This window comes from Patella vulgata, chromosome 6, assembly GCF_932274485.2.
Source record: "Patella vulgata chromosome 6, xgPatVulg1.2, whole genome shotgun sequence".
NCBI lineage: Eukaryota > Metazoa > Mollusca > Gastropoda > Patellidae > Patella > Patella vulgata.
The window spans coordinates 37,811,931-37,838,662 of NC_065884.2; the positions used below are offsets into that span (position 1 = coordinate 37,811,931).

The window sequence follows — 26,732 nt, forward strand, 5'->3', positions numbered from 1 at the left end:
AATTGATAATCGGCCATTATTCTCTTAATTCTAAATGGATTCTTCAGATATTTACATTTTTGGATAGCTGGAGACATTTCTGAGCAGATAGCAGTTCAAAACTGTGGAAATTAGAAACTTTGTCGCTCTAATTTTTTTGGTGAAAAATGGAAAATTTTGAAAATTTTCAAAATTTTTTATTTTTGGGAATTTTTAAATCTCAGTTATATTTTTGGATAGCTGACATCAATCCGATTCCAACAATAGAAGTTTTTTTCTGAAATATTGACTTTGATTTTTCACTTTTTTTCGCATTTTGGTCAAATCGTAGAGTTCTTATTTTTTTAAAACGGCTCGAACGATTTTTCTGAAACTTCAGGAATATGAAGTCTAAGGACCAGACCAGTCCATGAACTATAAATGAAAATCCCCTAATCACCGGAAGTAGTCAAGAAAGGTATCCGAACTTTCACAAAATTCAGAAAAATGGGTACCTGTGCGGAAATTGCGATGTATCAATTGCGTTTTTGCCGATTAGTTAAAGTTTTATATCATTTAATAGCCAATTGAATTGTCTATCGGGTGGTACCAAAGCGGCAAGTTTCTATCAAAAATTTAAAAAGTTACGTGATTTTGAAAAGTAAGGTTTTTTGCGATTTCGAGCAAATTTAGACGCATGTTTCTCGGAAACGCCCAGAACGATTTTTTTAAAACATTCTCAGTCGAGAGACTAATGGGTACTCTGTTGTGTGGAACCCCTGTATCATTTTTTGAAATGTCAGGGGTAGTTGAAAAAAGAGATCGAAAATTGAAAACGGCGTATTTTTACGAGTTGGAGCATGTTTAGGGGTCAATATCTGAGTTATGCTAGAGTGTGGGTTTTTTGGGGGGTGGGGGAGTGGTGGGGATAGTCTTTTGTCATGCATCTTGCGATCGTGTGACGCCTTGGCGACAGTGAAAGCCTTCAGCATTGCGCGCAATTCTAGTTATTATTAAGCTTTCATATTACATATGAAAGCTTATTGTTTCTGTTAAGATTATTATTGTTATTTTTTTTTTGTGTTTTGTCCACAAATCGGATTTCTCAGAATCTAACCATAGGATCGTTCTGAAACTTTTACCTATCCCCCCAAAAATGGGTGGTGGCTGTTGATTAAATATATTTTCAAAACGTTTTACGAATCCGAAATCACCGAATTTTACGAAGGAATGCATTTGACCTACAATGCTGTAACTTTGTGACTATTTGACCTATTTTACTAATTCTTTTTTCTTTGAGTATCTTGAAACATTTACTTCAAATCTGCAATTTCGGATTTTGGCATTTCGAAAATTCGTCGCTGTCATTTCGAACCGGAAGTTATTACCAATTTGACAACTTCTTTAATAGTTGTGCGATTTTCGTGAAATTTAGAATGTTAGTAGATCTTGCCAATGCGACTTCAATGATGTCCTTGGAAATTTTCTAAATTATCTCCGCTTGGTGAAATTAAGGATCAAAGTTTTCAAAAAAATCGTCGAAATATAGGTCAGAATGACCTAAAAAAAAAATTCAATACTAGACAAGTAATTACTGATTCGTACACAAAATATGGAGTTTGTCGATCGAACCGGAAGTGCCACCATCTTTAAACGTGAAAAATCAAAAAGGCTTTTTTGCTATTTTACTTACAGACTCGGGCGTCATATTTTCGGAATCCTGGAAGGAATGCCTAAAAATCTATCGGATCAGAATTTTGATTTCGGTCACGTGATGGTCACCATTTTGAATTGAAAATGAAAAATAGAAGCAATTTGAAGGGCCGGGACTTTGAAACACAAGAACTCTCCTTCTAATTAAGCTAGAATGTTCAAACTTGGTGTAGGCGTTCACTAGGTCATGATTGAGTTCAAAGATGAGCATTTTTTGCCTAGGGTAAGCAGAGATAAGCAAGCTGATTTGTTGATTCTTTAGGGCACGATGACATTGGTTATAATGAATGGAGGGCGATGAAACTCTTGTCAATCGAGAGGCTAATAGCTGGCCTGTTGTGTGAAATCATTGTATCATTTTTTGAAAATGTCCGGGGTAGCCGAAAAAAGGAGATCGAAATCCAAAAAGTCGTATTTTTACGATTTGGGGCATTTTTAGAGGTCGTGTAAAGTAAAATAAAGCATGCATATACATATATTATTGATATTAAATATATCATATAAAAAACTAAACAATGAATCAGCTGTCATTGACAGATTTTATATTATAAGCATGGTCAGTGGAAGGTCAGCGTATTGTCTAACTTGAACTCACTGACTCCGTAACATTATTGTGGGTATGGTATAAGCTGAATTTGATGAGATGCACATATCTCGTATGACTATTTGGTACTTACAGTGTTAGACTTTGTCGTAACGTTACGGTCTCCATTCATCAAATCGTCGTTGGGGCTATAATACGATTTTGAATCAAGTTATTTATCACGGAGGGACTCAAAATTAGGTTTGATGTAGCTCTGCTCATTTACAGTGGCGAATTTAACGGGCTCATGGGTTCCAGCTCCCTCCTCTAGAAATTTAACAGCACCCGCATGGATTGTGGCTAATTTTGTGGCAGAATTTTATTTTTCTGGGGGAGGTACTTCTAAATGGCTCCGACACAAGTGCCTGAAATGCCATGAAATCACGTTTTCGGCCTCCAATTAAAATTTCTTAGCAGGAGAACCCCCTGACCCGACCCCCTTGCAGGGCTTCACGGTCGGTATCAGCCCCCCTCCCCACCACCACGGTTAATCCGGCGTTGATGTTCCCTCTTGTGCAGCTGCAAAAGAATGTACAAGTTCATTGCCTCATTGTCAAAGATCCCACTTTTCTACCCCAGTTAGGGTAATGAGGTCGAGCGTATATTGTATAGGGGATATTAAACAAGCAAACAGTATGGCTGATGTCTCCCGCCAAAACCCCAAAGTAAAAGATGACACATTAATTAATCGCACTTTCATATTTTTTTCAAAAGTATCGAGCAATCAAACTATACTGTAAATTTCATCACTCTCTGTCAGATAGAAATCAAGGTTATCTTGTCCCAAAGCATCGACAAATGAAATTGCCAAGCTGTAGCTCAAAATGTTCAGTCAAGACCTGATGAACATCTACACCAAGTTTAATCATTCTAGCTCAATTAAAAGCTGGGTTGTTATGTTCCAGTACTTCATTATAACCAAAGTTATCATACCCCAAAGCATCAACCAATTCAAAGTCCGGCCAATCAAGTTGCTTTGCTTATCCTGACTAAGAGAATGCTCATTGTCGAACTTGGTCAAGGTAATATGGTCAAGGTACTAATGTAATGAAACTATACACAAAGTTTCATCAAATTGCTTATCTCTGCTTACCCATTTTAATAGTCCCCTGCCAATCGAAAAGCCCCCCGACCCACCCACTCCACTCCCGTGTAATACATTAGGTTATAATTGTGTTACAAACGTATCACAAGGAGCATTTGAATATTCTCTCTGAGGCATCTGATACCACTTGTTCCTATTATTATTTTTTTTTTTTTGTGTCATTTCTACAAATCGGATTTCTCAGAATCTAACCATAGGATCAATCTGAAACTTTGACCTACCCCCCCAAAAATGGGGTGCGAATGTTGATTAAATATATTTTCAAATCGTTTTTCGAATCCGAAATCACCGAATTTTACGAACAAATTCATTTGACCTACATTACTGTAACTTTGTAACTATTTGACCTATTTTACTAATTCTTTTTTTGAGGGGTGCCTTGAATCATTCACTTAAAATCTGCAATTTCGAATTTTCGAATTTCGAAAATTCGTCGCTGTGATTTTGAACCGGAAGTTGAGATCAATTTGAAAACTTTTTTAATAGTTGCACGATTTTCATGAAATTTAGAATGTAAGTAGATCTTATCAATGCGACTTCAAAAATATCATTAGAAATTTTCTAAATTATCTCCCCTTGATGAAATTAAGGATCAAAGTTTTCAAAAAAATCGACGAAATATAGGTCAGATTGCCTTGATTTTTTTTTCTTTACTAACTACGACACTACTGATTCGTACACAAAAAATTGAGTTTGTAGCTCAAACCGGAAATGCCACCATCTTGAAATGTGAAAATTACATAAGGCTTTTTTGATATTTTACTTACAGACAAGGCAATTATATTTTCCGAATCCTTGAAGGAAAGCCGAAAAACGGTAGATAACACAATTTTGATTTCCGGCAAATGATAGACGCCATTTTGAATTGAAAATGACAATTAGTGAAAAATCCACATTTATGGGCTTGAAAACATATACAATTGGTCGTGAACTAGAGAATATGTCTCCAGGATAGCCTGGATCATGGTCGAACGTTTGGTATTTGAATATTTCAAAAATTCGAATTTCTCCTTTGATGTTTTCCGTGCCGACAAGGTTGTTTTCGAGTTTAGCTGGATTTGACTTCGCGCATGCGCTACGCTAGAACCAAAGATACCATGAGTACTAAATTCCGGCGAGCAACTTTTCACGTTGGTACCTAGGTACCCTGAAAATTTCAAGGTGATACCTGCATTCGTTCAAGTCGTTTGTTCTTGTCACCTGCCTTTCGTCGTTTTTTTTCTAAGTCAATTTACGGCTTCCATGAGGGGAAAAAAGTGGAATTTCGCCGTGACACCGGCACCGATTGTCCGAAAACCATGAAATTTGGACACAATACGCCCATTACCACCCCGGACTCTGTGCCTTACCCCCATTTCGATCCCATTAAAAAAAAAAGAGTTTTAGCCAAAAAACGATTTTCGGAATTTAATATTGGTTTTAACCCTGTACCCAGACAAGATATACATATTATTATAATCCCTATGAAATATTTTAATTATTTACTGCTATAATATGAATTATCACTTATTCCCCGTTAAATAAATATCGGTCACCGGGTGCAGCTGTACAACTTCAAGGACCCTGGCTTCAAGTCAATTTACGGCTTCCATGAGGGGAAAAAAGTGGAATTTCGCCGTGACACCGGCACCGATTGTCCGAAAACCATGAAATTTGGACACAATACGCCCATTACCACCCCGGACTCTGTGCCTTACTCCCATTTTGATCCAATTAAAAAAAAAGAGTTTTAGCAAAAAAACGATTTTCGGAATTTAATATTGGTTTTAATTAATTTTGAAATTGCAAATGCAAAGAGATTTTATCGCCTCTTCCTTATGTGATAGGTATTGGTACTATACACATTATCCTTAAAAGACAATTTTTTTAAAATGACCGTAACGATGTATCAACACTAGAAACCGAAATCGCCTATTTTGACCTTTTTTGACTGCTGAGGCATCCTTCCGGTGGTCCAAATCTCTGGAATTTCTAGCGGTTGGCTGCGCCGCGATGATATTTATCACATATTAAATTGAGAAAATCCTCAGATATCAAGAACAATAAAAATTCGATAAAATACGGCAATTTTTTAAGCAAAAAACCTTTGATTGTTGGGGGTGGGTTTTGAATTTATTTTGAACGTTCTCGGAATCCAACACTCTTCTATTTTTAATATGTGATAGCTAGAATCCCATCGGAATCCAACACTCTTCTATTTTTAATATGTGATAGCTAGAATCCCAAAGTACATTCTGTGCAAATTTGAAGGCAATCGGAGCACAGGAACGTTGCCTGGGTAGAGCAAAACAACCCGGTCGCGAAAATTTACCTATACTTCAAAGTGATTATCATGTTGTGTTATGATCGCCATTTTAGATCAATCTGAGTCCCTGATCCACCGTCATCTACCAAACCACTCCGAAATATAGCCAAAATCCCAAAATCGACCATAATTTCTTTTTGCTTCGCGCATGTGCCACGCTGGAACCAAAGGTACGTTGACTACCAAATTCCGGCGAGGAACTTTTCACGTTGGTACCTAGGTGCACTGAAAACTTCAAGGCGATACCTGCATTCGTTCAGATCGTTTGTTCTTGACACGGTTCCTGCCGTTCGTTTTTTTCCGCCATTTACGGCTTCTGTAAGGGCGAAAAAAGTGGAATTTCGCCACGAAACCGGCACCGATTGTCCCAAAACCATGAAATTTGGACACAATATGCCAATTACCACTCTGTGACTTACTCCCATTTTGATCAGATTAAAAAAAGGAGTTTCAGCAAAAAATAAACAATCGATTTTCGGAATTTAAATTTGGTTTTAATTAATTTTGAAATTCCAAAGGGATCTTATCGCCTCTTCCGTATGTGATTGCTATTAGTACTATACACATTATCCGTAAAAGACATTTTTTTTTAAAATGAGCGCAACACCAAAAACCGAAATCGACTATTTTGTCTTTATCATACATTAAATATTATATGCCATCGGTTAATTTTTATACGCCCACATTGAAATTGAATTTCAGCGATTTCCGATAATTACTGTCAGAGTTATGGCCCTTCATCACTTAAAAAAATTCTTGTGGATGCTCTAGAGGCCAAAGTTAATGTCCGATTGACTTTAAATTTATACACAGTGGTTAAGGTCATGAGACGAAGTAGGCGATTGATTTTCAGCGATATCTGATATTTACTGCCAGAGTTGTGGCCCCTGATCACTTCAAAATATCTTGTGGACGCTCTAGAGGCCAAAGTTAATATCCGATTGACTTTAAATTTATGCGCAGTGTTGTGGCCCCTGATCACTTCAAAATATCTTGTGGACGCTCTAGAGGCCAAAGTTAATATCCGATTGACTCTAAATTTATGGTCATGACACGAAGATGCCTACAGTATTGATTTTCAGCGATATCTGATATTTACTGCCATTTCCGATAATTACCGTGAGAGTTATTGCCCTTGATCACTTTAAAAAATCTTGTGGACGCTCTAGAAGCTAAATTCAATATCCGATTGACCTTAAATTTATACAGTGTTTAAGGTCATGAGATGAAGAAGCCAATTGATTTTCAGCGATTTCCGATTGAATCTTTTGAAAATCACACCTAACTCTAAAACTAAAGGCAAGAAACAGGCCGGTTTACATTGAAGCACAACTAATTCCTGTCCTGCGTACTCAATAAATATAATATACGGTTTTCTAAATATGCCTTGGATGGTAGCCACAAGTCGACAATTTTTGTTTTGTATTTTTCCCATTTTGTTCATAAGGTAAATGTAATTTTTTAGATACCTGATGACATTTATACTTATTGTTTCAATAGATTCTAATAACCCCCTTTGCAGTTAATATGAAAGCTTTCATATCTGCTATGCAGATCTAGTTATTATTATTATTTATCCCGGGAGCCTATTTCTCCATGATCGAAAACAGATATCGATCTGGAACCAAATATTCTATCGGGAAACCAGGTGGTGGCTACTCCTTAAATCAATTTTGAAACCTCTGCGCATACCGGAAGTGACCGAACTTTGGACTTTTTCGCGATATTGAAAATTGGCCGTGGTTTCGTCAATTCCTTACCTATTTTCAAACAAATGACATTTTCAGAAACCCTGATTCTTTTCCGAGACAATGGCTATCTCACAGTTTTCAATTTCGAAAATTCGTCCTGGACTTCTGTCGTTCGAAAATTGAAAAAACATAGTTTACGAGACATTTTTGTTATTTTTCAAAATTTTCAAAATTGACCTACATTTTTGGATACCTGAAGATCATCCATTTCCAGAAATATAAGTTTCATTCCGAGTTATCGCCTTTTATTTTTCGATATTTTTCGAATTTTAGGCCCATTCCCCAACTCTTATATTTTTTTGAAAGGATTAATTGATGTTTTTGAAAGTCCTGAAACATAAAGCCATATGGTCATTCTGTTTTGTAAAGCAATTTCAACAACGATCCGTAAGCATGGAAGTAGTCGATATAATGTCGGGAATTTTGAAAAAAACGTAAAAAATGAGTGCTTTTCAGAAAAACGCGATTTCTCCGTCCGATATCAACAGATATAACAAATTAAGGTATCGATGAGTGGCTCGGGGAATGGACTGTCGTATGATGCCCAATTTATACGAATACTATGAACAGGCAGCAAAATATGGCATGCTGAAAATCAAGTATTTTCTGATTTGGAGCGTTTTGGGACGCCTGTATCCTGAAAACTGCTCCAAGGATTTTTCTTAAACTTTCCCTATCGAGAGTCCCTCCGGTAGTCTTGTGCATGAATCCATCCAATAAGACATTAAAATGTCTGGAATAGGTAAAATAACGTACTGAAAATCGAAAAAAGTCGAAAAATCGTCAAATTTTGGAAAATGCTTTATTACTTTATTATTTAAACAAATTTTTACAAATAAGTTACACATTCAGATAGCTGACCTAATTACGATTCTAACGATGTATAATATGTATTGAGTTATTGAAATTTAATTTTCGATTTTTTGACATTTTTGAATTTTTTGCACTTTTTAACATAGGATTTCTCAGGGCCATTTTATCTGATCAGATAATGTAATATATCATTACAGAGCCCTGTGGCTATCTAATTGCCCAAATTGGTTATTAAAACTATCCCGACAATAATCTCCATACCGGACGTATTCAAAAAATGAAGAAAAAGGTTAAAAAAAATTAGCGCTCGTGCGAAAAACTTGATTTCTCCACTAGATCTTAGCGGACCAAAAGAACTAAAGTGTCGCTGTATAGCCCCATTAATGGACTATCATATGACATCTGAATGATACGATTTTTTACCCACAGTTCTATCGGTGGACTATGGCGTGAGTCCAAAAATAAAAGCATTGAAATAATATAAGTGGTCCAAAAAGAACCTCAATCTTTGAAAAAAGTTGAAAAAGCCTTAAATTACTGAATGGATTATTCTGAAACTTCTTGTACAGAAGGTAAGGTAACCAAACAACTTGTTAAAGCTATCCCGACAATGATCCAAAAACCGGAAGTAGTCAAAAAAATTTCCGATATTTTGAGAAAAGATAGGTTGCCAGGCAATGAAACATACGCCCACAGCAGCTAAATCCTCCGGGCAGTCAACAAGAGTTGTCGCACATTTTTACTTTTTTCGGTAATGAAACATTTATAATACACTAAAATCTGATTAAGAGCAACAACTCAGAAAACCATTAGAATTTGTTTGGTTTTTATAAAGTTCTGCCCCATGCTAACGTTTTGTATACAAAACTTTTAATACTGTATCATGGATTTAGCTGTTCCAAGTCATAAAAATTCATTGAAAATCAATATACTTGTTCGCCTCAAGATCTTAAACTCTGTGTATCAATCTGAAGTTAATCGGATATTAACTTTGGCCTCTAGAGCGTCCACAAGATTTTTCAAAGTGATCAAGGGCCATAACTTTGGCAGTAATTATCAGAAATCTTTGAAAATCAATAGGATTCTTCGCCTCGTGACCTCAAACACTGTGTATAAATTTAAAGTCAATGAGATTAACTTTAGCCTTTAGAGCATCCACAAGGTTTCTTGAAGTGATCAAGGGCCATAACTCTGGCAGTAATTATCGAAAATCACTGAAAATGAATAGACTTCTTCGTCTCATGACCTTAAACACTGTGTATAAATTTAAAGTCAATTGGATATTAACTTTAGACTCTAGAGCGGCCACAAGATTTTTCAAAGTGATCAAGGGCCATAACTCTGGCAGTAATTATCGTAAATTGCTGAAAATCAATAGGCTTCTTCGTCTCATGACCTTAAACACTGTGTATAAATTTAAAGTCAATCGGATATTAACTTTGGCCTCTAGAGCGTCCACAAGATTTTTTGAAGTGATCAAGGGCCATAACTCTGGCAGTAATTATCGGAAATCGCTGAAAATCAATAGGCTTCTTCGTCTCATGGCCTTAAACACTGTATATAAATTTAAAGTCAATCAGATATTAACTTTAGCCTCTAGAGCGTCCACAAGCAATTGTGGACGGACGGACGGGGGCGACGACAATATACGACCACATTTCACTGTGGGCGTATAAAAAAACGTAAAAAGTAAAAAAGTGATTACTACGCCAGATTCCACCGAATCAAAACTAAAGTGTCATTGGATAGTTCGAACAATGGACGATCTTATGACATCTAAATGGTAAAAATTCACGGGTTAGGCAATATATAATGGAACGCTGAAAATCTATTATTTTCTTTTTTTGAGCCTATTCAGACGCTTTTATTTCGAAAACTTCTCTTATTTCCTTTCTTAAACTTATGTTACTTAGAGTCCTAACTGTGGTCTATAGTATGAATCCAAATTTAAAAGCCTCAATATAGTATAAATGGTCCAAAAGGGCCACAATCTTTAAAAAAAGTCAAAAAATCGTTATATCTGTAAATCTGCTTCTAGTGGTATAAGGGAGGTAAAACTGTCTAATGGATCTTTCTGAAACTTCTTGTACAGGAAGTTAAGTTCCCATACCACTTGTTAAATCTATCCCAATAATGATCCGTAAACAGGAAGTAGTCAAAAAAATATTCGATATATAAAAAAAAAAGACAGTAAAAAAATCGGTGCTCTTGCAATAATCGGGATTTCGCCGTCGGATGTGACCGGATCAAAACATCTAAAGTATCGTTTGGTAGCTCGATAAATGGGCTATTGTGTGACACACTTCCTGTCTGATTCCTGAAAGCCGGTTCAGTGCTGCTTGCAGGTCTAGTTCTTATTATTATTCTTATTATTATTATTATTTTTCCATTTGAGCATATCTCAGAAACTACTTGTCGGATCGATTCGATGTCTTCGGTTTTACTGGGAAAGTGGGTTTGACTTAAATTTTAAAGCTAATTCCAACGATCTGCGACAATGCGAAATGTCCGAAATCACTGAAGTTGTCGTTTTTCGATATTTTGCCGTAATGTTATCAATAATTGTCGGATTGTAATATTTGATACATTTTGACATAGCCAGAGACAAGGCACATAGCTACAGTTCTTTGGATTTTTTAATTTCGACGAATCTTCGGAGATATTAGGCGCCAAATTTTGAAAATTTAAATTTTTACGAAAAACTTTTTTATTAATGAATATTTTTATGTGGTATTTTACCAAGGGTTAAAGGGTCATCTGATTTGACAAAAAATGTTAACATTTGTCAACATTTTTTGTCCGGTATTTTTCCTTGGCCCCCATTGGCTAATTCAGTTTTTCAGTCCTGGATTAATTATTTATTGTTCGATTTGTATAAAACAAAGTTCATATGTTCCGCGGTCCAAAATGTCATTTTTTTTGTTACCGGTACATTTTCCTTTCGGCTACGGAAGTGGCGTAAATTTAGCAAAAACTGCAATTTTGACAGTTCGGTACCACTTTTTGAAAGCAAATATTATTTTTTTCAAATCTGGTATGACTGAAAGGGTGTGCCCTGTTAAGGCGCAGAAATCATCGCGCTCAGTTTTTTTAAATTTTTATTTCGTTTTCGGATCATTCCGATTTAAAGGCGAAAAAAGGTGAAAAAATGAGCTATTCACAACCCATTCAGGCTTTTCATATTTTAATATATTTTTTCGAAACTTTCATAAACTAGTAGCAATAATCCATACAAAGAGAATGTATGTGAAAATTAGTTTGTAATATGAGCAGTTGCCGAGAAATGGGCAATTTTGCACGAGTCATCCTTTACGCTAGTTTGCCTGTAAAGGAGTCAATTATTATTCGATTTTCATAAAAGTGACACCATTTGATACGTAATGTCAATTTTAACAAGGTCAAACCAATTTAACATTTCCGATGGCACCGGAAATGACGTAATTTGGGCAAAAATTGTATTTATAGCCTTCAAAACCAGTAGGCCTATTTTATTCAAATAAGTCGTATTTGTTATGTGTTTAAAATTTTGATATTTGGTCCCAATCAACCAATAGAATGAACCCATGCGATCATATAGGTATCACAAAATGGTTTCTAACTCGTTCAGTTGCGGAGAAATAGACGATTTTCAACAGGTAACTTATCAAGGTTTTTGGTCCATAAAAGTGTCAATTATTATTCGATTTTCATAAAATTTTCACCGTGTGATACCTAATGCCATTTACGATTTCATACAAGTAATTTAAGATTTTCATTATCACCGGAAGTAATGTCATTTTGGCAAAAACTGTATTTTTAGCCTTCTTTTTCAAAACAGATATTTTATTCAAAGGAGTCTAATTTGTAATGTTTTTAAAATTATGATATTTGATTCCAATCAACAAATAGATTGAACCCATACGATCATACAGATACCAAAAAATGGTTTCTAACTTGTACGGTTGGAGAGAAATAGACGATTTTCTACAAGTCCCTTTTCCAGATTTTTGGTCTATAAAAGTGGCAATTATTGTTCAATTTACATAAAATTTTCTCCATGTGATACCTTATGCCATTTCTGATTTCATAAAACTAATTTAACATTTTCATTATCAACGGAAGTAATGTAATTTTGTCAGTATCACTTACATGTAACAAATGTATACAATGAATTGATATTGCTGGATTTGGTTGATTCTGTGTACATTTTATTTGATGTGTGCAATGCTTATATGGAAACCTGTTTAATGGTTTCATCGGTACCGGAAGTGAAATATGTTCAAGGGTAACGGGGCACCGGTGAAACCCGTCATTACTGCGTCGCAGTTCTAGTTTGTTTTGTAGTTTATTTTAAGATACAATTTAGCATTTGTTTCATAATGTCCCGCCCTCTCTTCTCACGACAGCGATTTTAAAACTGTGTTAAAGTGACTTTTTGATAAGAGTCCCTCTACCATCGTGTGCAGTCCAACGATTAGGGATACATAACCGTCAGAAGAGTATTTTGGTTCTAATTTCCCTGAGTAGAAGAGTACAGGAGTAAAAAGATGTCATGCAAAATGTATCACAGGCCACGAAATTTCAAATTTTGGCGTAACCAGAAAAATGGTTGCGGGTTTATGCTCTGCGTAACCATTTTCTTTGGTTACGCCAGATGACCATTGCGTAACCAATTGGTTACATAAAATGGTTGCGCTGTTTTCATGTTTTATCCAGATTTAAATGGTGCTATTATTCATTTCCACTTGCAGTGAATGTATTTTTTAAAGAAATAACTTGACTAATTTTATTCTTTTATATTTAACATTATATTTTGAGGTTAAGTGTTCATGACTTTAATCCCACGGTGTCCCCATTTAAACAATAAAACATTAGAAAAAAAATGTTCTACTTCACTGAATCCCTACATTTTAATAACGAGGGGGAATCGGTTCAAAGTTGACGACATACATACGGGTCATTGGTACTACAGCATGGCTATAGTGAAAACTGAAAGGAACACGTGTAGTAAATTCTTTGGAAATATAGCCGACATGTTAAATAGTTCAACTCATTTCTCATTTTGTGTTTGAAAATCCAAAGGTACGCTTTCAAATATTTATGGCATAACTAATCATAACTAAGAATTAGGAGTGAGGGACATTTTTAAATCAACGTGCTTGCAACTGGTCAATAGCCTTCTTGGTGTCAAAATACGTGATCTGTCAAAGTACCGGTAAGATGGAGAAATGAAATGCCAAGAATGAATGAATGGAGTTTGTGCTATAATACAAATAATTTAGACCCGTGTCACAAAATCATCCTGTATAAAAATTGATCAAATGTGAATAAATCTGTTAATGAAATTTGTTAACGTAACCGATATTTCAATTTGCGTAACCAGGAAATCGGTCGCGTGTTTTTGAGCTAGCGCGACCGCACGTAACTGATTGGTATCGTTCGCGTGAAATTTCGTGGCCTGTATCATAAAAGTCAAACATGATTGAAACACGATTTGTAAATGACGATCCGTTATCAGAGTAGCCAACTGTATCTTGTTTTCCTGTAGCCATCATACAGTGCCTTTCTTTCTGCATGGGGATTTGACTTCATTACTCTAAAAATGAAATACAAAAAATTAGCTGAATATACATTAGAATTAGTGCTGATATCAAGTATCGATGCATCACCGATGCATCGATTCGGCTAACGCCGATTCGATTCTCGGTCCTTTTTTGTATTATCGATGCATCGGCAAAAAATACTAATAATTAGCCTTATACTTTATGTGTCCGAGGAGTGCGAGGACTCCGAGGAGTTCACAAGTTCGTCCACCACCCGACCGAGCATAAAATTGTCCCGCCCCACTCTGTTTCTCTGGATAGATAAGTTGAGGACCTTTCGGTATTTGTTGTTTTGTTGGGTTTTTTTTCTTCAAATATTACTTTGAGATTAAAAATTATTAAAACGGTGTTTGTATTTTATTTGAGTACAACGAATTATGACAACAGGTAGATATTGATAATTAAAACACGTTGTATTATTTGACTTGTTTGTAAAGTTGTTGTACGTGTCTCACGAATATTATTATTATTACAGTGGAATGAAAATCAGGTCAGGTAGAAACTGAGAAAGCTCTCATCGACCTCCTAGCCCTACTCACGGGCCGTAGCAAATCCACGGTCAACACAGGTAAGAAATAAAATAAGATCATCGTGAAAATTTTGCAGGCACGTGTTGGACAATTACGACATTCAAACCTTTAACATTGGAGTGCCGTAAATTGGTCTGGGTGACCTATTTACGGCAAATAAACAAATATAAAGACCGTAGAATAATTGTAAAATGAATAGACCTAGGCCTGCACATCTTCTAAGTATAAATAAACAAAATACCAATACATCTTTCTTTAAACTATACTATTCAAAAAAAGTAGGGGATATTTGATTTTTAAGTGTTATTAAAGTCACCTAATGAAACTGACGAAGAAACAAATGACAAAATGAAATGAAGTTCACATTCATCGATTTATTCCAAATGATCGTTAGACTAAGTAAGGCACAGACTGACCATTATAAGGGTAAGATGATACCCGGGGTCAAACAGCAAAGTTACCACAGCATCACAACCAAGTCAGTAACGGGTAAATCCTCCTCTGTTTGCCAAACAAGCATTGATCCGACGTGGCATACTCCTAATGAGACGTCTAAGGTCATTTTGGTCCAGATTGTCCCATTCCTGTTGCAACGCAGCACCAAGTTCTTGGACATTGGCAGGACGTTGTTGACGTTGACGTAACCTCTGTCCAAGCATGTCCCAGACATGCTCGATGGGGGAGAGGTCGGGACTCAGTGCTGGCCAAGGTAATGTGGTGATGTTCTGTTGTTGGAGGTAACCTGTAACGATCCTGGCCCTGTGACATCTTGCGTTGTCATCCTGGAAGATGAAACGGCGGCCATGACGTCGTGCGAACGGCACAACATGGACTGCCAAGATGTTGTCCCGGTAGTACTGGCCTGTAACACGCCCTGCAACAACATGTAAAGCCGTTCTTCCAGCAACAGTGATGCCTCCCCACACCATAACAGAACCACCCCCAAATCGATCATGTCTGATGACGTTAACGTCTTGGAAGCGCTCGTTTCGACGACGCCACACCCTCCTACGTCTGTCCAAAAAATCAACAGTGAACCTTGACTCATCTGAAAACATCACATTGCTCCAGCATCGATTATCCCAGTGTTGACGATCCCTACACCAACGACGTCTTGCCTGAATGTGATGATCTCTCAAACAAGGGATCACGCGAGGACGTCGGGCGCGAAGGTGACCCCTATGCAGTCGATTCCGAATCGTCTGGCCACTCACTCTCACACCAGTGTCTGTTTGAAGACGAGCACTGACCTTATTTGCTGTGATGACACGATTTCTCAAGGCCAAGGTACGGATAAATCGATCCTGGGCTTGAGTTGTCGCCCTTGGTCGACCTGAGCGTGGTCTGTCCTGTACAGATTGTGTATCACGGTATCTGGACCATAGCCTGCTTATGACAGACTGAGAAACATTCATCGTCCGCGCCACAACCGCCTGTGTTGTGCCAATCTGTAGCATGCCAAGGGCACGTAACCTTTCATTTTGGGTAAGCCGACGCATATCAAAATTTGTTTTCTGGTCATTAAAACAATTAAACTGATGTTTCCACCCTGGAATTCAATGCCACAATGACTGTAACATTCAAAGTCAGAGTCGTGCAAATCTTGGGTTGGACCCCCATGATGATCCCAAGCATCACCTGCATTCCATGCGGTAGCTATTGGTGCGTTTGGGCGTCACATGTAACTGGAAATGTTTCTTCTGTTAGGTTCTATAGTGACTTTTTTCGTAGTCATTTGCATATTTTAGTATTATGCCCCAAAAATCAAATATCCCCTACTTTTTTTGAATAGTATAATTTCGGATGATAGGGTCTACTACGGCACACAAAAATAAATTATGCCGTGACAGACATGGTTTGCGTACGTCGGCTTTTACCATGGCTTTGCCGTTTAATTGCCGTGGTAAAGCCCGGTGTGGCTACATCTTTAAAAATGTGCCTGCAAAAAAATTTTTTCAAGCAAATGTGCCTGCGCATGCCGTGCGTGGAAATATTGATGCCTGCGGACAGGGGCGACGGCATAATACGTCCACATGAAAATGTGGGCGAATAAAAATTGTGACCTCTATAGGGTCCACAACCTTGATATACCATATGTTTACGCTATTTGAGAACGAACGGCGGCCATTTTGTCTGTCAGTTTTGGGCCGATTTTCACGAAATTTGAACTCAGCTGTCCTTAGGGTTTAACGGTGATATAATAAATTTTTTTTTAAATCGAATAAAAATTATGACCTCTATAGGGTCCACAAGCTAAAAACGCGATTTTTCGTACAATCAGGGGCCATAATTCATGAAGTTACTGTCCGATATGCACGAATATCGAAAGGAACTGAGATCTTTGGGTTATAAACTTACATTTCAAGTTTCATCAAAATCGATAAAAATTGTGACCTCTATAGGGTCCACAACCTTGATATACCATATTTTTACGCTATTTGAGAACGAAGGGCGGCCATTTTGTTTGTCAGTATTGGGCTGATTTTCACGAAATTTGAATTCAGTCGTCCTTAGGGTGTAACAGTGATATAATAATACGTTTTTTTAAACCGGATAAAAATTATGACCTCTATAGGGTCCACAAGCTAAAAACACGGTTTTTCGTACAATCAGGAGCCATAATTCAGGAAGTTACGTTACGATATGCACAAATATCGAAAGGAACCGAGTTCTATGGGTTATAAGCAAACATTTCAAGTTTAAACCAAATTGGATAAAAATTGTGACCTCTACAGTGTTCACAAGCCAAAAAACGTGATTTTTCGTACAATCAGGGGCCATAATCCATGAAGTTACAGTCCGATACATGCCAATATCGAAAGGAACCGAGATCTTAGGGTGATAAACCTATATTTCAAGTTTAATTGAAATCGGATAAAAATTGTGACCTGTAGACTGTTCACAAACAATTTTAAAATATTTTATAAATTGTTGATGTAATAAAAATGTAAGGAAGGAGGACATTTCTAAATTTATGTATATAGATTCACCTATAAATTATTTGCTTCTTTGTATTGTTATTTTTTAATAAATAATATTTATTTAATTTAAAATCTGTATTTTATTTAAGTGAATAATTGGATCGAGAAGTGATCCTTTGGGTTGGCCCGAGAGGCAACATAAATATTGGTCTGAGTGGTCTTCCAACATAAATTGATTGGTCCGAGAGGCAAGTAAGTATTAGTCCGAGTGGTCTTCCAACATGAATTGATTGGTCCGAGAGGCAACATAAATATTGGTCCAAGTGGTCTTCCAACATAAATTGATTTGTCCGAGAGGCAACATAAATTGGATGGAGAGGCGATCCTTTGGGTTGGCCCGAGAGGCAACATAAATTGATTGGTCCGAGTGGTCTTCCAACATAAAACGATTGGTCCGAGTGGTCTACCAACATAAATTATTTGGTCCGAGAGGCAACATAAATAGGCGCTATTGCACTTTCGTACCTCTACCAGTTCCCGTGGTCATAGGCACTTGAAATTTTCAGAGGATGACCACACACCAAATTTCAGCCAAATCGATAAATAACTTTTTATTTTACCGACCTTTTAATTTCTAACGAGAGAGAACTTCATCCGTTTGATGCCATTTGCTTTGTTTACTAATTAGACTTGAATAACAAGACACTAAGACGGAAACCGACTCGAATAACAAGACACTTAGACGGAAACCGACACACTGCACTAGCTGCCTAACACTGCAGTTCATAAAAATTAATATAATTTTTGTATACTTTAATTTTTGCGCGAAGCCACCATTTTCTATAAAATACTATTTGGTGTTGATCAGTGGATTGGCCTTTAGGTGTAAATATTGCCGTGACCTTGATTTTGACCTTGAGGCCAAACTTCCCATCCATATCGGGGCCTTTGCGTTTATGCTTGCCGTGGCCTTATTTCTTACTGTATTATCAAAGTTAATGTTCGAGGTGAAAGCAGAGATGACGTCCTTCAGAAAAGATAATTGGGTCAAAGTCGTAGGTCAAGGTCATGTTACAGTAAACTAAACTCAAACTTTTCAAAGTCATTTTTGGGACATTTGACCTTGACTTACAACCTTGACCCCGTAACCATTTACGAAGGCTATCACATTGGCTTGAATCATGAACGTTTAACTTGGTCCTGTCGCACACTGCTCGGTCAGAAAACGGTCAAACGCAGAGGGTCCGTGTCCGAAAGGAAGTCAATGGGCGTGGTCAATGTGAAAGGTCGTGGTGACCTCCACTAGTCACTGTTAACCATCCGTAACCTCAACTTCGACCTTGAGTCCAAACTTCCCATCCATCTCGGGCCCTTTTCGTTTATGCTTGCCGTGGCCTTATTTCGAACTGTATTATCAAAGTTAATGTTTGAGGTGAAAGCAGAGACGACGTCCTCCAGAAAAGATACTTTGGTCAAAGTCGTAGGTCAAGGTCATCTTACAGAAAACTAAACTCAGACTTTTCAAAGTCAGTTTTGGGACATTTGACCTTGACTTACGACCTTGACCTCGTAACCATTTTCGAAGGCTATCACATTGGCTTGAACCATCGACGTTTACTTTGGTCCTGTCGCACACTGTTCGGTCAGAAAAGGGTCAAACGCAAAGGGCCCGTGTCCGAAAGGAAGTCAATGGGCGTGGTCAATGTGAAAGGTCGTGGTGACCTCCACTAGTCACCTTTAATCATCCGTGACCTTGACTTTGACCTTGAGTCCAAACTTCCCATCCATCTCGGGCCCTTTTCGTTTATGCTTGCCGTGACCCTATTTCTTACTGTATTATCAAAGTTAATGCTTGAGGTGAAAGCAGAGACGTCCTTCAGAAAAGTTAAAAAGGTCAAAGTCGTAGGTCAAGGTCATGTTACAGAAAACTAAACTCAAACTTTTCAAAGTCAGTTTTGGGACATTTGACCTTGACTTACAACCTTGACCCCGTAACCATTTTCGAAGGCTATCAACTTGGCTTGAATCATGGGCGTTTACCTTGGTCCTGTCGCACACTGCTCGGTCAGAAAACGGTCAAACGCAGAGGGGCCGTGTCCGAAAGGAAGTCAATGGGCGTGGTCAATATGAAAGGTCGTGGTGACCTCCACTAGTCACCGTTAACCATCCGTAACCTTGACTCTGACCTTGAGTCCAAACGTCCCATCCATCTCGACCCTTTGCGTTTATGCTTGCCGTGACCCTAAATCTTACTGTATTATCAAAGTTAATGCTTGAGGTGAAAGCAGAGACAACGTCCTTCAGAAAAGATAAATGGGTCAAAGTCGTAGGTCAAGGTCATGTTACAGAAAACTGAACTCAAACTTTTCAAAGTCAGTTTTGGGACATTTGACCTTGACTTACGACCTTGATCCCACAACCATTTTCAAAGCCCATAATCTTGGCTTGAACCATCGACGGTTACCCTGGCCCTGTCGCACACTGCTCGGTCAGAAAACGGTCAAACGCAGAGGGGCCCGTGTCTGAAAGGAAGTCAAAGGGCGTGGTCAATGTGAAAGTTCGTGGTGACCTCCACTAGTCACCTTTAACCATCCGTGACCTTGACTTCGACCTTGAGTCCAAACTTCCCATCAATCTCGGGCCCTTTTCGTTTATGCTTGCCGTGGCCCTATTTCTTACTGTATTATCAAAGTTAATGCTTGAGGTGAAAGCAAAGACAACGTCCCTCAGAAAAGATACTTGGGTCAAAGTCGTAGGTCAAGGTCATGTTATAGAAAACTGAACTCAAACTTTTCAAGGTCAGTTTTGGGACATTTGACCTTGACTTACGAGCTTGACCCATAACCATTTTCAAAGCCCATCATCTTGGCTTGAACCATCGACGTTTACCCTGGCCCTGTCCCAAAAATGACTTTGAAAAGTTTGAGTTTAGTTTTCTGTAACATGACCTTGACCTACGACTTTGACCCAATTATCTTTTCTGAATGACGCCGTCTCTGCTTTCACCTCGAACATTAATTTTGATAATACAGTAAGAAATAAGGTCACGGCACGCATAAACGCAAAGGGCCCGAGATGGATGGGAAGTCCGGACACTAGGCCAGGGTCAAGGTCACGGATGTTTAACGGTGACCACGCCCATTGACTTCCTTTCGGACACGGGCCCCTCTCCGTTTGACCCTTTTCTGACCGAGCAGTGTGTGACAGAACCAAGGTAAACGTCCATGAATCAAGCCAAGGTGATAGCCTTCGAAAACGGTTGCGGGGTCAAGGTCGTAAGTCAAGGTCAAATGTTCAAAAAATGACTTTGAAAAGTTTGAGTTTAGTTTTCTGTACTATGACCTTGACCTACGACTTTGACCCAATTATCTTTTCTGAAGGACGTCGTCTCTGCTTTCACCTCGAACATTAACTTTGAAAATACAGTAAGAAATAAGGCCACGGCAATCATAAATGCAAAGGCCATGATATGGATGGGAAGTTAAGATTCAAGGTCAAAATCAAGGTCACGGCAATATTCACACCTAAAGGCCAATCCACTGATCAACACCAAATAGTATTTTATAGAACATGGTGGCTTCGTGCAAAAATTAAAGTATACGAAAATTATATTAATTTTTATGAACTGCAGAGATAGGCAGCTAGTGCAGTGTGTCGGTTTCCGTCTTAGTGTCTTGTTATTCGAGCCTAAATAGTAAACAAAGCAAATGGCGTCAAACAGATGAAGTTCTCTCTCGTTAGAAATTAAAAGGTCGGTAAAATAAAAAGTTATTGATCGATTCGGCTGAAATTTGGTGTGTGGTCATTGCTAGTCCCCCTTAACATCCTTAACAGAGGTACGAAAGTGCAATAGCGCCCATAAATATTGGTCCGAGTGGTCTTCTAACATAAATTGATTGGTCCGAGTGGTCTACGTTTTAGTCCGAGTGGTCCGGGTGTGCTAACTTCATACTTCATTTCGTATCCGGGTGCTGGAATACGGGTGAGAGATTCCGCTCGGTCCATGATGGCATCTTTAAACTACCGTACCACTTTAAATTTTCTTGGGATGACGAGTGATGGCGATACGACTAATTAAATAAGATTTAAAATACCGGGCGGGCGTGAGATCATATTATCATGTCTAGAGTTTCGGGGTCATTTTTTGCTTTTTTTTTTTTTTTTACATAATCGGTTCAGTTGATACATGTTGGCAAAGGAAGTGGGGTTTAATCGGTTTTACCTGTAACACATGCATTAACTGCTGTCGGTTTGTGAGCTGTAACAACATAATTAAAAGCCATTTTAGGGATTCTTTTACGACGCTCTTCCACGAAAAAGCCACCAGATATCAACAGAATAATGCATCCGGAAGTCCTCTAGCAGAGGGCTACGCATGCGTGGCGCGAAAATTACGGGAAGTGGTTCTTGTTTACAAACAACGGATAGATTTCAACATATTTTGCAATATCTAACTCTTTGCTTTTACATTTTTGTGTTATTGCAAAAGAGTAAAAATATTAGATCCACGATAGTGACTTCGCTATCGACCTAAAGCTCAAGGTATAGTATATCCCATGTATTAATTTACCGGTTTGATGATCCGTGACAGTTACTACTCTAGTCTAGTACTAGTAGGACTAGGGAAACGCTACAAATTAATTATATAATATACTATAGGCAGTCACCGGGTTATTGTTTCGACGATGCTTTCAGAGCCCGCCATCGGCAAAGTTTAGGGTTAAGGTTAACCCTAACCCTAGTCAGGCCCGGATCCAGGATTTTGTCGAGGGCGGGGGGCATACATTGGAGCAAAGCCAAAGGGTAATCATCAGAGTGCCACATACATGTACATTAGCCTAGAGTATATGTGTGTAATTTCGACCTATGGTCTAATTTCGACCGCTTACAAAAAGCGTGTCTGTACTGATGTCAACCGACATATGCTTTTCTGCCTGGATAATGCGCTTTGTTATTGTTCCGGTCACGTTATTTGTCACGTGATATTTGCATCCAATCAGAAAACGCTATCTTTGTTTACCGCGAAGTTTGACGTCTGGCCTATCGTGAAGGAGCATCGCGTTCTGTCACAGTGTCTGTCAAGTTTGTTTAAACCCCACCATCAAGTACATCGACCAATCATATATCAACAGGTAAACATTAGGGTCATTTTATTGATTTGTATGGTTTAGATTCTTAAGTGGGATGTAACCCGAATAATTTTTAATCAAAAAAAAACATTTGAATTCAGTTTTATGACAAAAAATGGTCTAGTGGTCGAATTATGACCAACTTACTTTTGGAGGGTGGGGGAAATTCGACCGGCCTTCTGATAATAGATAATTAATAATTACAATAGTAATAAATTTTAAATATTACATTATAATTATAGTGTATTTTGAATATTAATTTATGAATTTTGGGGAAATAATCGTAATAAATGTAAAATATTCATTCTACTCTTGAGGAAAATAATCCTTAAATGGATTAGAAAATTAAGGACATTTATTAATAATTTATGTCTAAGCTATTAGTAAAATTTATATATAGGCAAAGGTTAATAGATAATAAATAAACCTTTGTTTTACATTTCAGGATGCCCCACAAGTCTAAAAATATCTATATGTGATACGACTCAAAGACTCTAGAAGACGCCGTAACATCAGTAAGAAACGGCCTATCATACCGAAAGGCAAGCAAAAAATTTAACATCCCCAAAACCACAATAATTGATCATGTGCTAGGCAGGATTTGCCCAAATGCCATGCCGGGTAAACCAACTGCCCTCCCCCGGAAAATTGAAGAGGAAATAGTAAAGATAGTTATGGATGCTTCTGAAAAGGGTTTCAAGTGACAAAAAAACAACTCCTGCTGAAAGTTGCACGGTATGTCCGACAAACAAATACAAAAACGCCATTTGCTAAAGGTATTCCGGATAATGACTGGTGGAGGGGTTTTAAAAGCCGCTTCACAGAGGTGACTTTACGGAAACCAGAAAAGCTATCAACATCTAGGTCTAGAATGCTTAATAAAGTAGTTACTAGTAGTTAATAAATATTTCCAAGACCTTGGAACAATAATTTAGGATATCGACCTCAATGAACATCCATGCAGAATATGGAATTGTGATGAGACGGGCATGTCGTATGAGCATGACCCGCTCAAAGTGATTGCCAGGAAGGGGACAAAAAATTTACCAGGGAGAACCACGAACAACAGGGAGAACATCACTGTTTCAGCCTGTATAAACGCAACAGATGCATGTATGCCGCCTATGTTCATTGTAAAGGGCAAAACAAACAGATGTTTGAACGGGTTTGCTACCCTAGACGCACCTGATGGCACTATTTGGACGTACCAGGAGAGGGCCTGGATGAATGATATCCTAGGCCAGTAGTGGTTCAGTAATGTCTTCCTTAAACACTGCGGTCCAGAGCGGCCTTAATTATTAATTCTAGATTCACATGGCTCCCACGAAGTGACATAATTACTAGTAAAGGCCAGAGGAAATGATATCTACATACTTGCCCTACTGCCACATGCCACTCACCACCTTCAGCCATTGGACAAGGGCATATTTGGACCTTTACAAAATAGTTATAATAGATTATGTACAGAATTCATGGCCGACCATCCAACTCATATAATAGACAAAACTACTTGGCCGAGAATCATTAATGCTGCCTGGAATAAGAGCATGACACCAACTAATATATTAAGCTCATTTCGGTCCACGGGCATTTCACCGTTCAATCCTAGTATTTTGTTCAACAAGCTGTATATGCCATCAGAGGTATATAACAAGCCATTACCAGATACACCAACAAAAACAACAGAATCAACAAGAACAAATATTAATAATTCGGCAAACATAAACACAGCTGATCCCCCCATTGTAAACCTGTCTTTCGACAGTGCGATGTCAACCATGATGAATGGTTTTATTCAAATTGACGACACAGTCCCAATCACAACAAACCAACAACCAAAGGAATTAAATGCACAGTCGCTATTGAATCATTTAATATCTGAGGACGAAATCAAGATGCCAACAACGTGGGAAGAGACGCTGTCAAACATATTTAACATACCATCTTGTGGAGCATCTGTACCCAAAAATAATAAATCTAAACAAATTAAGGACGAAACGAAACATCAAATAGTCACCGCTTGGATTAATCATTACTGTGTGAACCATCGTAAATTTTAAACGGATTTCTTCGATTATGAACAAACTACTTAACTTTGGTTATTATAAACTTACCTGTGTGTTTGTAATGAACTCCCGTTCGATAAAATCCATTGCACAACTAATTATCACAACGATGAGAACAAGTTCTCTCTTGAAAAATTTGAAAATTTACTTGTAATTTCGACAGAGTCGATGTCAACAATGTCTTCGTGAAGTATTGGTCGAATCCAATATACCTGTTGCGGGGGTTGGTTAACATTGAAAGATAGTTTGACAGCGCGATCATTTTGATCGTATATGGGTTTGGGCGACGAAAAATATCAATTGAAGGCAATTACATAGGAGATTTATATGGAAACCATTGATCGCCAGTCTATCAAATTTTCTTCACAATTAAAATATCACTGATTGGACGGATACTCGTAAAAATAAAGTCATGTATAAACTATAAATATCCTATCTTCTTTATGTTATAAATAATTTAACAAGGATCATGAAGCTTACCTCCGAATTCTCTGAATGTATTTTTAATTTTATACGCATTCTTTCGGTAACATCTTTAAGCGTGTTGCGGCAGCCCTCAGCGTGTCTATTGGGTGCCTGGGTGGGTATATAATGCTACTAAGCCCGTATGACCCGGTAAGAAGCGGAACATTAATTCTCGATTCGACAGTTTTGACCGAAGTGTGATAAAGCCCGTAAAACGAATGTATAGTTGTGTTTGTGCGGCATGCGTGTTCAAAAGTAAATAATCCCATCCGAGTCGCTAATCAAATAATTAGAACAAAATATTTCAAAAAGTAAAGCTATAAAATTTGCAGAGATTTTACTAGAATGTAAAAGACGGTAACTAAATACAGGAATGCGGGTAGTTATGTGTGCGAACGCTCAAACTCAATGCCAATTGTCGTAGGTATCCAGACCACTCGGACCAAAGACTACTCGGACTAAGACCAGTCGGACCAAAACAAGACCAGTCGGACCAATTAAATTATATTATAAGGCTAGACAATATGCTTTTTATTTATTATTAAATCACAATACAAAGAAGCAAATAATTCTTATACGGAATTCTTATATTTAGAGTTGTTTAGTTCAATTTTGTGTACGGAAAATAAATCAACGATTAGTTTTAAAATTAATTAATAATGGTGCCAAAAAAAAATATCAATCTAATTTTTCTTTACTCTTGCAATGAGACTCGGTATGTGCAGACTTTTGACAGTTTCTACATATACGGGTATACTGTTCTTATCTGATAGCCTAATTTTACTTTTTCCACATTCGCGGTATCCCCAGTGGTTTCATTCCGTTCTACCCCACTAACCCCTGGGTTACTATATATGGGGGGGGGGGGGAGACACGTTTTCAAGTTATCCGCCCTTGATGCGTTAATATAAACAGCACATAATAATACGAAGACCGGACGTTTATATGCCCCTTTTTAAACGTGACTACAAGTGTGGTTCTCGATATTTTGCGATTTGGAATACAATTATCAATTTATTCAAACAACACGTTATTATTAGTTCGAGTAGTCATATTAAAACACACACAATTAGCAATTTATTCAAATAACACTTTATTATTGGTTCGAGTATTCATATTAAAATAAACACAATTATCAATTTATTAAAATAACACTTTATTATTGGTTCGAGTAATCATATTAAAACAAACGCAATTATCAATTTATTAAAACAACACTTTATTATTGGTCCGAGTCGTCTTTCTGTTGGGTCCGAATAGTCTTTTTGTATGGTCCGAGTAGTCTATTTGTTTGGGCTGAGTGGTCTATCAGTTGGTCTGACTGGTCTTCAACCGAGTGGTCTTTGGTCCGAGTGGTCATGGATTCTTGTCATAATTGTACTTGAATTTCCTATAATGCTGTCACCCTTAATACGAAATGATATCTTCCGCAGAGTGACGTAACCATCTTCCATATTGGTATTTTTCTCTGGGAAAAGTGATATTTCAATTTTTCAAGAGAGAACTTGTTTTCATCGTTGTGATAATTAGTTGTGCAATGGATTTATCGAATGGGAGTTCATTACAAACACACAGGTAAGTTTATAATAACCAAAGTTAAGTAGTTTGTTCATAATCGAAGAAATCCGTTTAAAATTTACCAAGACTCAGACAGTAGGTGTAAATAATGACTTGAGATAGGCTTTATATATCTCATTTGTAATTATCAATCAACTAATCATTAATCCAAGACAACTGATTAGTATTATTCATTGACGCGATCCGGATTATCAGCCAGTTGATTAATTTATAGTATCCCGCCATGTGATTGA

General features: G+C 37.6%; 2 protein-coding genes across 7 annotated transcripts in view; one reads left to right on the top strand and one right to left on the bottom strand.

The window, feature by feature from the left end:
* LOC126825379 (DNA damage-binding protein 1) overlaps positions 1-21,624 on the bottom strand; it is a 149,205-nt gene extending 127,581 nt beyond the window's left edge. Inside the window, exon 1 of the mRNA XM_056101944.1 lies at positions 21,484-21,624. Coding sequence (XP_055957919.1) covers positions 21,484-21,544 — 61 coding nt within the window. The 5' untranslated portion in view covers positions 21,545-21,624. The remainder of the gene's footprint in view (positions 1-21,483) is intronic.
* Positions 20,982-26,732, top strand: part of LOC126825389 (X-ray repair cross-complementing protein 5) — a 284,666-nt gene continuing 278,915 nt past the window's right edge. For 2 of the 6 annotated variants that reach the window (XM_050555021.2, XM_050555026.2), the window contains exon 1: positions 21,569-21,803. The gene's annotated coding sequence lies outside the window, so the exon portion shown is untranslated. Of the gene's footprint in view, positions 21,013-21,210; positions 21,244-21,567; positions 21,804-21,919; positions 22,065-26,354; positions 26,497-26,732 lie in introns of those variants that run through there. The other 4 variants (XM_050555022.2, XM_050555024.2, XM_050555025.2 and 1 more) reach the window with 4 other exon arrangements.